The following is a 15,559-nucleotide window of genomic DNA, read 5'->3' as shown; positions in this document are numbered from 1 at the left end:
GCTCACAAGTTACTTCCTTACACAAGGTACTGCTCCTCGCAGACCAACCTGGCCTGCACACGCAGGCTCAAAGTTCTATTGAGTAAAGTTAATTTAAGTAAGAAGCAGTTGTATTGCTCTGGATGACTGCTCCTTACAGCATTTTTGCGAAATACCTCGTGTTACTCCAAGGGAGAATTCTTTCTCTGTCTCAGAGATAACGAGCATCTCAGGCTGGCCTGAGACCCGAGGGTCAGTAATCTGAGCGGGAAGCCAGCATGAAGTATCACAGCCATGGCCAAAGAGATGCCTGGGAATGGGATGGCACTGCAGTATAATGGGGACTGTTTGCCATGTGCCCGGTATGCCTGGCAGTACTACTGTTTCTGGTACCTTGTCCAGTTTCCACAGCAGCTCAGCAGGGAGATATTATTGCCCCATTTTGAGGAGGAACCTGAGGTCATGAGAAACTGAATTACTTGTAAAATATGGCAAGACACCTAAAGTGAAGAGCCAGGCTTTTAAGTCCTATCTGTGGTTCACTACAGCCTCATGCACCGTGACTTTTCTCTCTTTCAAATGATGGCCTCAGAGCTGGCTCCAGGCAGACAAGTCCAGAAGGCAGGAGCTGGGTCTCGGAGGGACAGAAGGCAGGAGTGAGAGGATGGCGGGGGCCAGAGCTCTGGCATGTTGTGTCAGGCGAGTTTGAAGGCTTAGCATCAGAAGGAGTCCAAGGAGTGAAGAGTCCCAGAGATGGGACCACAGATGCCCAGGTTGGCAATCATCTCATCAGCGTTGTGTCCAGCTCTGCTTGTGGCCAGTGATGCATCAGGCGTGCGGCCAGCCCAGGGGACCCAGCAAGCAGGCTGGTCTCCACAGCTTGTGGATCCCTGGTCTCTTGGCTTTTGCACTTGGCTCTGACAGGGGCACGCACCGCGAATGTGCAGTCCCTCTGCTCCCTCCCCAGAAAGACTCCGCCTTCTGGCCCAGAGACAGCCAGGCTCCTGAGTGCTGCTGGACAAGCTTCCAGGCCTCCCCCAGGTCTTGGATTCCCTTATATTTAAACTGAGAGGCTGCCCCTGGCTTTCTCCACGACCCCTCCTTGTACCAGCCACCTCCACGCCCTTGCATGGGGCAGCCTCTACCTGCCATTACAGGGGCCCTGTCTCTCTGCCTGCCCTCTCTCCAGGAAGTCTGTCATCCAGCTGGACCTCGCCAACACCAAGAAGGCCATGATCGTCCCCGCGTTTGAGACACTGCGCTACCGGCTCTCCTTCCCCAAGTCGAAGGCAGAGCTGCTCTCGATGCTAGATATGGGGACCCTCTTCACATTCAGGTGAGTGGCCCTCACTGCCACCCCCTGGAAGAGGGGGAGCCCAAAGTCCTTCTCACTCCTGGGAAACCAGAAGCCAGAGGAGCTGCTGGCCTAGACGGTTGTCATTGGCCTTAGACCATTTTAAGGCCACAGAAGCGCTGCTGGCCCAAACTGTGTGCTTGGCATAATTCTTTCTCTTCCCACGTGCTGGGTGCTTTTTATGTGATTGACCTGGAGGGCTTCCCTGGTGGCTCAGTGGTAAAGAATCACCTGCCAATGCCTGAGACCTGGGCTTGATCCCTGGGTGGGAAGATGCCCTGGAGGAGGAAATGGTAACCCACACCAGTATTCTTGCCTGGGAAATCCCATGGACAGAGGAGCCTGACAGACTACAGTCCATAGGGTCATGAAGAGTCAGACACAACTTACCAATGTGAGAGAGAGAGTTCACCCTGTGTACCCAGATGGAAAGGACAGGGAGGCTGGGTAGGGTGGTCAGCCTCACTCTTTCCACTTTAATCAGCTGATGTGCTGCCCGTGTCTGTAGGGTGGTCAGCTTCTCTCTTTCCCACTTTAATCAGCTGATGTTCCGCCCCTGTCTGTAGGGTGGTCAGCCTCGCTCTTTCCACTTTAATCAGCTGATGTTCCGCCCCTGTCTGTAGGGTGGTCAGCCTTTCTCTTTCCACTTTAATCAGCTGATGTTCCGCCCCTGTCTGTAGGGTGGTTAACCTCTCTCTTTCCCACTTTAATCAGCTGATGTGCTGCCCCTGTCTGTAGGGTGGTCAGCTTCTCTCTTTCCCACTTTAATCAGCTGATGTTCCACCCTTGTCTGCTGACTCTGACTTCTCCTTTTGGTTTGCTCATCCATTCACTCATTTGATCAGTGGGCTTCGTCACATTAGGGCCATGGTGGCCATCTCTCGTTTTCTTTTCTTGTGAGCGGTCTGTTCTCTGAGGTCCTCAGGCCTGGGATGGGCAGCAGTAGTAGCTTCAACAGCTAAAGGCATCCAGGTGACTCCAAGATTGCATACAGCAGTGTGGCAGCTGTCTGTCCTGTTGCCCAAGTGACAGTTTCAAACAAATCCCTCATTTCCCTGACTTCCTAGAATCCTCAGCCCTCCAGAAACATAGCAGAGGAGCTTCCCGTCCCCCTGTCCAAAGGGCCAGGAAGTCTGCATGATGGCACAGATGCAGATGGCTTCTGTCCCCAGGGACAGACTGCAGCATTAAGGGGAGCACCCCTGGGTGAGCAGGAATCCTGCTCAGTCTCCTGATTGTGAGAGAGAGCCATGCCCACCTTCTGCTCCCATTTTAAAGAAAGGCCTCCCTTTTAAACAGTATAAACACTTCCTTTGAACTAAAAAAAAAAAAAACCACGTGCGTGTTCAGTCACTTCAGTCGTGTCTGACTCTTTGCGACCATATGGACTGTAGCCTGCCAGGCTCCTCTGTCCCTGGGAATTCTCCAGGAGAAAATACTGAAGTGGAGAAAAAAAAAAAATACTGGAGTAGTTTGCCACGCCCTCCTCCAGGGGATCTTCCCAACCCAGGGATCAAACCCACACCTCTTATGTCTCCCACACTGGCAGGTGGGTTCTTTACCACTGGCACTACCTGGGAAGCCCCCCCAAAACATACATTTCTATGCAATCTGAATTTTTCTGAAAAGATCCTAATAATAATTTAGGTTTTTATACCACTGTTAAGTTACTAGAAGTTTCTAGAAGGTTTTCTCAAGCAAACATTATTTTGTGAAGATAACTTTATGAGATAGGTTATTCATGCAACAATCCAGAGGAGCTCCCTTATCACCTCTCATACAGATAAAGGAATTGAGGAGTGGAGTGAAGGATGAGGAAGCCTGGTGTGCTGCAGTCTATGGGGTCACAAAGAGTCAGACACAACTTAGCAACTGAACAACAAAGCATGAGCTGAGCACTGGGATCAGCTCATTTAATCCTCACAACAAATCCATGAGATAGATATGCTATCCCCATTTTACACATAAACTTGCGGCTCTGAGAGGCTACATAACTAGCCCAAACGATACAGCCAGTACATGACAGAGCTTGGATTCAGCCCAGGTCTAAAAACCATAGAGCCTGGGCTCTTAACCAAAATACCATCAGACCACTGGTCAAGTCCTGAATTTACTTACCGGCATCTGAAAATGCAGGCAGAAGTGGAGACTTTGGATTCCGTAGCCTCATGGCTGTGTGTGTGCTCAGTCACTCAGTGGTGCCTGGCTCTGAGACCCCGTGGACTGTGGTCCTCCAGGTTCCTCTGTCCATGGGATTTTTCAGGCAAGAGTACAGAAGTGGGTTGCCATTTCCTACTCCAGGTGATCTTCCCAAAGGCTGATCACCTGGCAAGTCTCCAAAGCACCCCTCCTTCCAAATCCCCAGGTTATTTAAGAACTCATTTCAAGGCCAAGTCCAAGGGCCTGAGAGCTGGGAGAGCTGGGGGTTGGCCTGCTGTGTCCATGATTGCTGCTCTGGCCAAGAGCTTGCAAGCCATCATGCCAAGTGCTGAATTACAAACCTTCCTTCCAAGAAACTGCTTTGTCACCTTCCCTCCAAATGAACTCTTAAACCTCCTAGCCGCTGAAATCTACTCCCAACAGCACCTGAACTAATAAGTCATGCTCAGGTCTACCCGTCCTCCAGGGCAGCGGTTCTGAGTGTGGTCCCTGGACCAGTAGCATCAGTACCCACTGGGAACTTGTTAGAAGCACCAAGTCCCAAGCCCCACCCCAGCCCTACTGGATCAGAAACTCTGGGGGTGGAATCCAGCAATCTGACTGTTAAGTAGTCCTCCAGGGGATTCTGATACACATGCCAGCTGGAGAACCTCTGCTCAATGCAGAGTGCCCTGAGTTTCTTCTAAGCAGCATCCCACAAAGTGGACTCAGGAAATGTCTCTCATCACTGTCTTTTGTTTTTTTTCTTTTTCTTTTTTCTTTTTTTTTTTTTGAGACTAATGGTGGTGGTCTCAGAAAGCAAGTTCTGGAGACCACTGTCTACTGGTGTGACAGTAGGTCTCCTGGGGCATTTTCTGAAGCTTTTCTTTCTAGAATCTTCTTTTCCTCGGGCCCCATCTGCTGCTTCACTGGCTCTCAGCTCCCATCTCTTTTAGCATCCAGAGATGTTTCCCTGCCCCACTAGCTGGCTTCTGTCGTAGGTGCCTGTCAGGTTTTTAGATTTCTCTTTCAACTTGGTGTACAGGCCCCGCTGACTACTTGTTCTAGATACAGGCCAGAGAGTGTGATGACAGTGATATAAAAAGAGGTAACTCAGCATAGTTAACTCAAACTTTAACCTGATGAAAGGTCCTAGCCCTTGAACCAGGCTGCCTAGGTGTGCATCCCTGATCTACCTACTGCTATTTGTAACTTGATATTGGGTATATTATGAGAACTTACAATTATGGGTAGGACAGTATAACCAGCTTAAGTGCTTACTAGAGCCTATTATCATTATTATTGTTGTTGTTCAGCTGCTAAGTATGTTCAACTCTTTGACCTTATGGACCATAGGCTTCCAGGCTCCTCTGTCCATGGGATTCTCTAGGCAAGAATCCTGGAGTGTGGTGCCATTTCCTCCTCCAGGGGATCTTCCCGACCCAGGGATTGAACCTGCATCTCTTATGTCTCCTACATTGGCAGGTGGGTTCTTTACCACTAGCGCCACCCATAGTTATATTCATTTCTATTGCTATATAACAAATTACCACAAGTTTAGAAGCTCAAAACAATACAAATTTATTATCTCACAGTCATTTTCTGAGGGTCAGAGGTCCAAGCATGGAATGACTGGATTCTCTGCTTATGGTTCTCATTTGGCTAAAATCAGTGTGGGCGAGGCTGCAGTTGTCCCTAGAGTGTGTGGTTCTCCAGGCACACTGCTTGCTGACAGGATTCTTTTCCTTGTGATTGGAGGACTGGGGTCACCATTTACCCACAGGCTTTTTGCCACATGACCCCCATAGGCAGCTCACACATGGCTTTTTGCTTTCTTCCAAACCCAGATCTAGAGGTTCATATGATTAGGTCAGGCTCACCCCCGTAGTCTCAAGTCAACTGATTAGTAACCATAACTGCATCTACAAAAATCCTTCTTGCCATATAATGTAACATAATTGCAGGAGTGATATCACGCTCATAGGTCCTGCCTCAAGAGGAAGGACATTGTACTAGGGAAGGGTCACCAAAAGTCATCCCAGATTTCTGCCTTCCACTTCCTGTTTCAGACTAACCTGCTGTTCCATATAAATGACAGACAGCAATCCAGAAAGTCATGTACCTTTTCATAGTGATAGCCTCTTCATTAGTGAAGGCTGTATTGGATTGGTCAACAAGTTCATTCAGGGTTTTCCTTCAGATGTTATGGAAAGCCCTGAACACACTTTTTGGCCAACCCAAGGGGCTTCCCCGGTGGCACAGCAGTAAAGAATGCGTGTGCAATGCAGGAGACGCAGGGACACAGGTTTGATCCTTGTGTCAGGAAGATTTGCTGGAGAAGGAAATGGCAACCCACTCCACCATTCCTGCCTGGAAAATCCTGACGACAGGGGAGCCTGGTGGACTACAGTCCATGGGATCTCAAAGAGTCAGACACGGCTGAGCACATGAGCACAAGGGTAGAAAAAAACAAACAAAAAAACTAGGAATTCAGGGAAAATATATTTCAACATTAATCACTTGGTCTTGGTCAAGCTGCTCAATCACTCTAACACTAAAAAAATATGTAAGGGGGCTGTCTCTGTTGCTGTAGAGCTTCCCTGGTAGCTCAACTGGTAAAGAATCCACCTGCAGTGCAGGAGACCCTGATTCGATTCCTGGGTCGGGAAGATCCACTGGAGGAGGGATCGGCTACCCACTCCAGTACTCTCGGACTTCCCTGGTGGCTCAGTTGGTAAAGAATCTGCCTGCAGTGTAGAAGACCTGGGTTCAATCCGTGGATTGAGAAGATCCCTGGAGAAGGGAACAGCTACCCACTCCAGTATTCTGGCCTGGAGAATTCCATAGACTGTATAGTCCATGGGGTTGCAGAGAGTCAGACATGACAGAGCAATTTTCACTTTTGTTGCTATAGCAAAGTACTACAAACTGGGTGGCTTAAAATGACAGAAACTTATCCTCACCATTCTGCAAACCAGAAGTCCAAAATCGAGGTGTTGTTGGTAGTTCCTTGCTTCCTCCAAAGGCTCAAGGGCAGATTTCTTTCTTGCCTCTTTCTAGCTTCTGGTGGTTGCCAGTAATCTTTGGCATCCCTTGGCTTGGAGGTGTCTCACTTCATCTCTGCCCACGTCTTCACATGGAGTTCCTCCTGCATATCTCTGTGTCCAAAATTTCCTCCTTTTATAAGGACTTTGGATTAGAGACCACAACAATCCACTGTGACCTCCTCTTGACTTGATTACATCTGCAAAGATCTTCTCTCCAAATAGGTTGCATTCACAGATCTAGGGGTCAAGACTTGAACATAGCTTTGGCCAGGGTGGAGGGGAAGGCGAGGAATGGGGACAAAAATTCAACCCACCACAAAGACTATATCAGCATATACCTTTTCATCCTCCAGACCAGCATTTGGAAACCTCTGCTTCCTTCCCCTCCACCAATGGCTTTTCTCCTTGTGTCCCAGGTACCATGTCTGGACAAAAGGCCATGCACCCACAAACTTCGCCAAGTGGCGGACTGCCACCACGCCTTACCGGGTTGAGTGGGAGGCCGATTTCGAGCCGTATGTTGTTGTGAGACGGGACTGCCCTGAGTACGACCGGAGGTTTGTGGGCTTTGGCTGGAACAAGGTGGCTCACATCATGGAATTAGATGCCCAGGTGAGAAGAGTAGAATGTTATGGCCCCAGTACTGTGGGGGCAGTAGGGGGGTGGGGAGGGGAGGCCTGTACCTCAGAGCTGAAAGGCCCTTGGAGATAAGAAGGCAGGGACTCAAGAAGAAACAATATGTGCTCACGGTCCTAGAGGAAGAATGTGACAGTACTTGTTCTCAGCTCTGTTGATTCCTAATCCATTTTTCTTTCTCCTCCCTTGGGTGACAGTTGGGTTCCCAGCCAGGTCCCCAGCACATCTGAGTGTCCTGGAACAAACCATTTCACCCCCTCATCCTCATTCAACTGAGTGATGAAGATGAGTGAATGATGACCATTCATCACTCAGCCTGTGAATCATGTAACTGACACAGAGCATTCTAGGAATTCTGTACAAATGACACAAAACATGCAGATAAGGTGCAGCTATTCTACCCCATAACTAAAGGAGTGATTTTCAGGCTGTGTTTGATCATGAAACCCTTTCATTCATTCAGCTAATACTTATTGAGCACCTGCCTCAAAATCGCCTACAGAATTCTATAGGTTAAACCAGAGGTCTGCAAAGCTTTTCTCCAAAGGACCAGATAGTAGATTTAGGGGGATTTGTGGGGCCGGTAAGTTTCTTTTCGAGCTCCTCAGTTCTGCCTTCGTAGTTCAGTTATAGACTGTATACTGTAGGTGTGACTGTGGTAGTAGTCTCAAGGGAGGAGAATTACGTTCACTTTATAGACGACAAAACTAAGGCTCAGAGAAGCCAAATAATGTACCCAGGGTCATGGAGACAACCTTGAACTAACTGCCCTCATCCACGCGGTGATGCTGTCCATGGTGCTGCCCTGGTACTGGTGTCATACAGGACTTCATTCCTTTGTTTAGTCAAGTAGCTGTCTGGTTGGGTGCTCATTGTACATCACTGGGGGACTCTGAGGGTCTCAGTCAGCTCTTGTCTGCTTCCAGGAGTATGAATTCATCGTGCTGCCCAATGCGTACATGATCCACATGCCTCACGCCCCCAGCTTCGACATCACCAAGTTCCGGTCCAACAAGCAATACCGCATCTGTCTCAAAACCCTGAAGGAAGAGTTTCAGCAGGACATGTCCCGCCGCTATGGCTTTGCTGCCCTCAAATATCTCACGGCCGAGAACAACAGCTAGCACCAGGAAGCCCACCATGAGCAACAGATGTTCTGCAGGGTGGGGAGAGCCACTTGCTGTTTGGGGCCCAGCCTTCAAACTCAAATTGAGCATCACCGTTTTGGTTTTTTATTTGTCTCTTTGGCCCAACTAAGCTGCCCTCATTATGGAGATCTGGGACAAGGATCTGGCCAACCCCGCTCTGGCCCATGATCCGTCATTCCCAGAGCAGGGGAAATCACCCATCTACGCAGTCTCTCCAAGAACGGGACACGGAGGGTGAGAGGGAGCAAAGGGGTTATCCTTCCACAAAGCCACACAACCAGGTCTTTGGGATGTTTTCATTGTTTTTTTTTTTTCCTTTTTCTTTTTTTTTTAAAAGGGAAGGCAGGGTGTTGGGAGTTATCCATCCCAGGAAATAAAAGCAAAAATGTCTCTTTATCAGAGAAAACTTTCTTCTTCACCCTACAGTTTAACCATGTATCCAAAAGGAGGGCACGCCAATGATCGAACTATTGTACTTGACATTGTACTTGATAGGACCTGGAGGTAGGATCAGTTGGCTCCTTATCCTCAAGGTCACTCTTGTTTTGTTTCGGGGTGGGGTGGGGGGAGTTGTTTGTTTGTTTTGAGTCTGGGAATCCCAAATAGAAAACCTGATCCTTTAAGGCTCCGAAGGAAAACCAGCTGCCTCAGCTAACATCCCTTGATCAGCAGTGGCTCAACCAAGAAGACAAGGTCAACCAATATTTAAACATGGGTAGCCTTCTTCAGGATGGTCCTCAAGGCCCCATGACCTTAAATCCCAACTGTTCAGAATCCGGGGGCTACAGAGGACTGTGGGAGTGCAAAGACCAGCTATTGACAGCTGGTCTCGTTTTCTTTGGGCAGTGACTGAGTCACGGGGACAGGGCTTTAAATGGATGGTTTCTGTGCACGTGAAAGGTATGAACCTCTCAGGCCTTTAGAAGAACTTTCATTATTCAGTCCTGAAGATTCATGAGCCCGTTGGGAGAACTCTGGGAAGAATGTGTGGGGCTCCTCTGTGTTCCTGTCTGCTTTGCAGCGGCTGGGCCAAGGTCATGACCTCAGGCTCCCTTGGGGACCCATCCAAGGGTAGGCCAGCACCTTCACCATCACACAGACTGAGGGGACACTGGACTTTTTACCCATTTTCTTGAATCTTCAATATTAATGTTGTGTTTACATTGATGAGAACAAGAGTCAGGGCCCCACTCTCTGCCGGGCTGTTTGTATCGAGTTGCAGTGTGACCAGCAGGCGCTGCGTCAATAAATGCAAGTACAGACTGTTTCTTCCTCACTCCCCTCCCACTCTCTTAAGGACCTGCTGGAGACACTTCAGTGTAGAAAGCAAAGTCGATAAATGGCAACTTTACACTTCTGTCCTCCCATTGTGTTCACTCGTCATTTGAACTTGAACTCCTTTTTCTCCCCACCTGAGGTTAGGTCTCATTTCACACTCACAACCTCAAAGCAGTTTCCCACTGTCCATTTAGCTTCCATCACAACATGGAAGCCAGGGGCTTTAGGTACCAGATGTGGGCTAGCAAGGTAAATCATGACTGCTGCTGCTAAGTCGCTTCAGTCGTGGCCGACTCTGTGCAACCCCATAGACGGCAGCCCACCAGGCTCCGCTGTCCCTGGGACTCTCCAGGAAAGAACACTGGAGTGGGTTCCCATTTCCTTCTCCAATGCATGAAAGTGAAAAGTGAAAGTGAAGTTGCTCAGTCGTGTCCGACTCTTAGTGACCCCATGGACTGCAGCCTACCAGGCTCCTCCGTCCATGGGATTTTCCAGGCAAGAGTACTGGAGTGGGGTGCCATTGCCTTCTCCAAAATCGTGGCAGTTTATGACAATTATGGAATTATGAAACCCTGTGGCAACCGGATTTATGAGAGCCCCTCAGTGTGTTACGCACTCAAGTGTATCCACTCAAATTTACTAAAAACTTTAGGAAGACTATTAAGACTAACTCTCACACAGATATGTTGGGTTGACCAAAAAAATTTTCAGGTTTCTGGTACGATCTTATAGAAAAACCCGAACAAATTTTTTTAGCCAACCCAATATGTAAGTGCGTGTGTGTATTTATGTCTCAAGAGTGTGTGTTTGTGTGTATATGTATATATATCATGTACATATACTACATATATGCAGGATTTGTTATTATGAAAGTTATACATGAATATTGTAAAAAGTGAAACATCACAGAAGTATTCAAAGTTCATGTTAAATCCCCATTTTCCACTGGTGCATGGGAGCCAGCTCATACCAGCTCAGGAGAACTTACTGTGCACACCTCTTTCTTACTCCTGCGTTCAGTAACATCACATTTGTAGCATGAAATCATCTGTGACCATAGTATTTACACCATGGAAATCAGAAAAAAAACACAAACCAGGGCACCAGAGCCCTGAGAGCTGGTTGTCAAACGTCTACTGGCACACCACACTTTCCTTTCCCTGTACACACACACACACAGTCTATTTCTCTCAAACCTTCATATGCTGGTAGCTCTAATTCCTCAGTGCTGAAAATCAAATTTTAATTCCCTAAAACTTATTTTTTTAATTTTTCGTGGCCCTTGAATCATGCCCAGCCACCTTGCTTTCACTCGCATTTCTATGAGTATGGTTGTGTCTACATAATTTGTTATCCAAAGTGGGTCACCTCTGAGAATGAAAGAAGGTGCTAATTACTTAGACACAATAGGTATAAATTGGGGGATGGTATTGCTTCACGTACACTGAATTTGTTAAAGCCAGAATCTGACACTCCATACCAGTAAGAGAAAAATCCTACTTTCCCCTAAGACAGGTCCTGTCACTCTGAAGCCAATCTCACTTAAGGCTAGAGCTCAGATGTTGGCTGATGCCCAAGTTCAGCACAGAGACTGCCAGCCCAGTGGAGACTGAAGTCTGTAGAGCCAGTGGCGTGAATTCCCAGAGCTTATGTTGTGAGCAGCAGCTCATTGCCAGCCCCAGCTCCTGTGTGTGGAGCTGCAGCCACTTGGGCAGAAGCAACTGCTGCAGATGTCGATTCCTTCGTATCAGTTTCCTAGGGTAAAACAACCTTATAAATGGGGCACACTGATGTTTTCATGCTTAAATAAGCCAATGCCGTCTTGGCTTTCAGCTGGGAGGAAGGAAAGGATTGTTTCATTCAGCCCCCATAATACTCAGTGTACAAGAGAGCTGAGATTTATTGAGTAACCACTGTGCAAGGACCTTTGGCATGTATGAGCTCATTGAAGCCTTGCAGCAAAACAGAAAAGTGGATATTACTGTTTATTGATGGGGAAACTGAGCTCTGGGAAATTAAGTAACTTCCCCAAATTCACATAGTCCATATATCACAGAATCAAAATTTAAAACCCAAGCCTACCTGTTTAAATCCAAAGCCATGTAACCTGCAATGATGCTCTCTTCCCCAACAAAAAAAAAAAAAAAAGAGAGAGAAATGTACTAAATATTGTCAGAGGGCCTTCCCTGGTGGTCCAGGGGTTAAGAATCTACCTTCCAATGCAGGGGATCCCTGGTTGGGGAACTGAGATCCCACATGCCATGGGGCAACTAAGTCCAAGCGCCACAAACTACAGAGTCCACATGCCACAACTAAAGAGAAGCCCCCACACCACAATGAAGAATCCATGTGCCACAACTTACTGACACAGCCATAAATAAATATTTAAATACTGACAGGATTTGAACCAATGGAATATTAAGAGATTCCTGATCCTTCACCATCCCTCCAATAATGTGCACACCCTAGAGAGCATCCCTTTTTTAGATGCTCAAAAACTTGCAATGCTCACGGGCTTTCTGGAAATTCATCTGAAACAGGTCTGGGAAATCTATAACCATATATAGACAGCTGAGATCAACTCTAGGAGGGCAGTAATTGATTCCCTGCACACTTCTCCTGGGTTATTTCCTAGATGGTGTGGCCCAGGTAGAAACACCTAAGTTTTCAGCTCCCCTTTGGACCTCACCAGCGTGCCACTTCAAGGTCATCTCTCCAAATGCCTTGAGCTGATTTACAGAGGACATATTTGCTGAATTGACTAATAGCATCTTTGTACCCCATCATGAAAGGACAGACCCTACTTTAATTCTGTTCCTCTCAAAGACTCTACTGTCTTTGAGTTAAGGCTTCATTTGTGGTCACCAGGCCTTTAGGGAGCTCTGTGTTAGTGGAAGAAACGTGATTAAAATCCCCTCTCAGATGCGGCCCCTGCACCCTCTTGCTGAAGATAATAAGAGCTACCATTTACAGAGCCAAGACTTCTATGGGAGTTGGCACTGATGGGTCTTCACAGCAACATTATAATATAAGAAAGGTATTATTATCTCTATTATTTAGCTAATGGAACTGGTCCTGAAAGAAATTATGTTATTTACCTTAATTCACAGAGGTTGTTAAGGAGGTGCTGGAATTTGAATCAAAACCTAGCTGACATCTGAAACCCATGTTGTTCTACTCTACGCTGCTATCGCCTCCTAAGATATTGAAATCAGCTTGGCTGATGGGCTTATCCAGTTCCATCTTCATGTAGTTCATGACTGCATGCTTTTTTTTCCCTCTTGCTTTTTTAATCCTAAGGGTTTATTTTTCAGTCCAGTGTCAGTAAAGTTTAGGATAGTCAGTTATCTACCAAATGCATTCTAAGAAGTTTCAGATCCGGAGAATCTAGTATCAAAGATATACCTGTCTTTGTTTTCACTCATTTAACAAGAATGTTCTTAGTAAGTGTTCTCTAGTTTCAAGGGATGATTGATGATATCTGAAAGGAGACAGTGGGGCTCCACAAAGATGTAGGGGTTCTCGTGTGAATATTTGATGGATTATTGGTCTATTACAACACAGTCAATAGTCTTCAGAGATAGCATCTTCTGGAACGCAGGAGTGTCAGTCAGTCAGTGGGAAAGTGTTTCTCGCTTGGTTCTCAGGTACCAAGACTATCTGGTCAATGAGGCCGGACACTGCCACGAAATGATTGACAGGGCTTGCTCAGGAGAGACTCATCAACAGATTCCCGGGTAAGTAATGCTGCTGTGGTTCCAAAGGAAAGAAGGCAAGGCTGGGGTAGCATCTTTATCACTTCTTCTGTATTCCACACAACTGAGTATCGGCTCCACGATGGGCATGTGAATACCACAGTAAGCCAGGCCCAATCTATTTTTGTGTCACATAGAATCATCTAGTTAACTGAAAAGTAAACAGACGATGCCAAGATGTTTCACCATATTACATTCATGGAAGCAGTTTATTTTTAAACTTACAGTGCAGAAGAGTGGCAAGAATAATACAAATGACTTTCGTATACCCTTATTTAGTTTCACCCATTGTTAACATTTGGCCACATATGCTTCATATCTGTCTATAATATTTTTTTCTGAAACACTGCAGAGTAAATTGCATATGTCATGCCCCTTACATCCCAATATTTTAGCACGTATTTTTTAAATAAAGACATTCCCATCTGTAACTGCAGTGCACTGATAAAATTTTAGCAGTTTAACACTGATGTAATACTATCATCTAACTCACAGCCTACATTTAAAGCCTGCCAGTTGTTCTAGTAATGTTTTGTATCGGTAACACTTTTAATGTCCATCACTTACCTCCACCCCTGATCCCAAGACCCTGTCCAAGATACTACATTTTAGTTGCCCGTAGTCTTTAAGGAGGAACAATTCCTGGTTCTTTTTTGCCCCTTATGACAAGGACATTTTTGAAGAGCACAGACAGTTGTCTTGCTAGCTTAGTGTTTTGAATGAGAGGTAGGTACACATATACAGGGCAATTCAGAAAACAGATATGTATATATATGTGACTTTTTTGAGTTCATTAATACTATATAGCACAAGATGTAACAAACATTTATGGCAGATGGTGCTGAAGAAGCTGGAACTCAGACGGCTCCCCACCAGTCTGTACACGTGTGCTGCTGAGACGGTCACGTGAGTGGTGCCCTGTAGCAGAGCACGCTGCCACAGGACACTTCCTTCACCCCACTCTGCTGCCTTATCACCTGACAATGGAAGTGCTCCCTGCTTCAAGTTCTGTAGCAACATTTAAGATATAGCCACGAATTGAAATGCTGTGTGTGTTCTGATGAGTGCATGTTATACGCAGATATAAATGTGAGCCTTTGGGAGTTTTTCAGCTTCCCAGATCTATAAGAAAAAAGGTAAAACAACAATTCTAGACCCTTCCCTGACTTCATTGTATATGAGCCCACATTATCTATCTCACTAATGTTTCCACTCTCCCCAAGGATTATTTAACATTTAGGTAGAACTGAGCAACTTGATTTTCTTCCCAAGAATATTATGATAAATATTCAGTATTCAGACCTTTCATGGATTAGAAACTAGGTGAGAGAAGACACTTAGCCCCATGACACTAACACCCATGAAAGAAAAGGGCCGAGAGCTCTCTTTGTGTAGACTGGCTTAGCAATCTGGCCTCAAAACAAAGAGCTGCCCCTCAGAAGTCTCAGAAATGCCTCTGCTTTCTGGTTGGCCCATGGTCACTGCACCACACAAAGCTACTCACTCTCAGATTCCACAATCCCAGAAACCCCTCCATAAGCGATGCACTCTGTAGTCTAAAGGGCGTCCTATATACATTATGGAACCAAAGGCAACTCTGAGCTTGGAAATTTAATCAACTCTGAGTCACTTAGAACATAAAACCTACAAACATAAAAGCCTTTGTCTAATCCAACAGAAAAGGCTCATGAAGACCTTGTTTAATCACGTCTTCCCACAACTGATCTGCTGTGAAGATTCTAACGGTGTTAGAGCCACCTGCAACCAACCACTGCTACCTCTGATGGAGCACTTATGTGTTGGTGGGCTAGATCTGCTGCTTCTCTTGCCTGTTGGAATCCCAGAAGAGGTGGGATTATTCTTTCCATAAATGAGGAAACTGAGGCCCAGTGAAGTGAAGCAGTTTGGGAGCCACATCTCAAACACTATTTGTCTGACTGCTAGGACTGTCCTCTGCAGTTTTGGTGGATGAAGTGACATGAGTATGGGATGTGAGGACAAAGAATGAGGAGACACATGGCCTCCCACCTTAAAGTTCTTTTCCTAATGCTGCTTGGTAATCAGAAACCATTCTCAACAATGCAGGTAAAGCTGAGTCCAGAACTGGGGGAAGGAGCAGGATGGAATAAACACTTGCTGAACAATATACATGATTTTATTTCATCTGCAATAGAAAATATGGTGTGAAGATAAGGGAACAGAAACTCAAAGAGGTAAAATGAG

General features: G+C 46.4%; 1 protein-coding gene and 1 long non-coding RNA gene across 8 annotated transcripts in view; one reads left to right on the top strand and one right to left on the bottom strand.

The window, feature by feature from the left end:
• The window catches only part of LARGE1 (LARGE xylosyl- and glucuronyltransferase 1), a 621,285-nt gene extending 611,621 nt beyond the window's left edge, over positions 1 to 9,664 (top strand). For all 5 annotated transcript variants that reach the window (XM_015094041.4, XM_060414116.1, XM_060414117.1 and 2 more), the window contains 3 exons: positions 1,169 to 1,315; positions 6,936 to 7,131; positions 8,082 to 9,664. In XM_015094041.4, the coding sequence (XP_014949527.2) occupies positions 1,169 to 1,315; positions 6,936 to 7,131; positions 8,082 to 8,279 (541 nt within the window). In that variant the 3' untranslated portion in view covers positions 8,280 to 9,664. The remainder of the gene's footprint in view (positions 1 to 1,168; positions 1,316 to 6,935; positions 7,132 to 8,081) is intronic.
• Positions 1 to 15,559, bottom strand: part of LOC121819150 (uncharacterized) — a 119,449-nt gene that overhangs the window by 46,607 nt on the left and 57,283 nt on the right. The window lies entirely within an intron of this gene.

The sequence above is a fragment of the Ovis aries genome, chromosome 3 (genome assembly GCF_016772045.2).
Source record: "Ovis aries strain OAR_USU_Benz2616 breed Rambouillet chromosome 3, ARS-UI_Ramb_v3.0, whole genome shotgun sequence".
NCBI classification, from domain to species: domain Eukaryota; kingdom Metazoa; phylum Chordata; class Mammalia; order Artiodactyla; family Bovidae; genus Ovis; species Ovis aries.
This window is presented reverse-complemented; position numbering and strand designations above follow the sequence as displayed.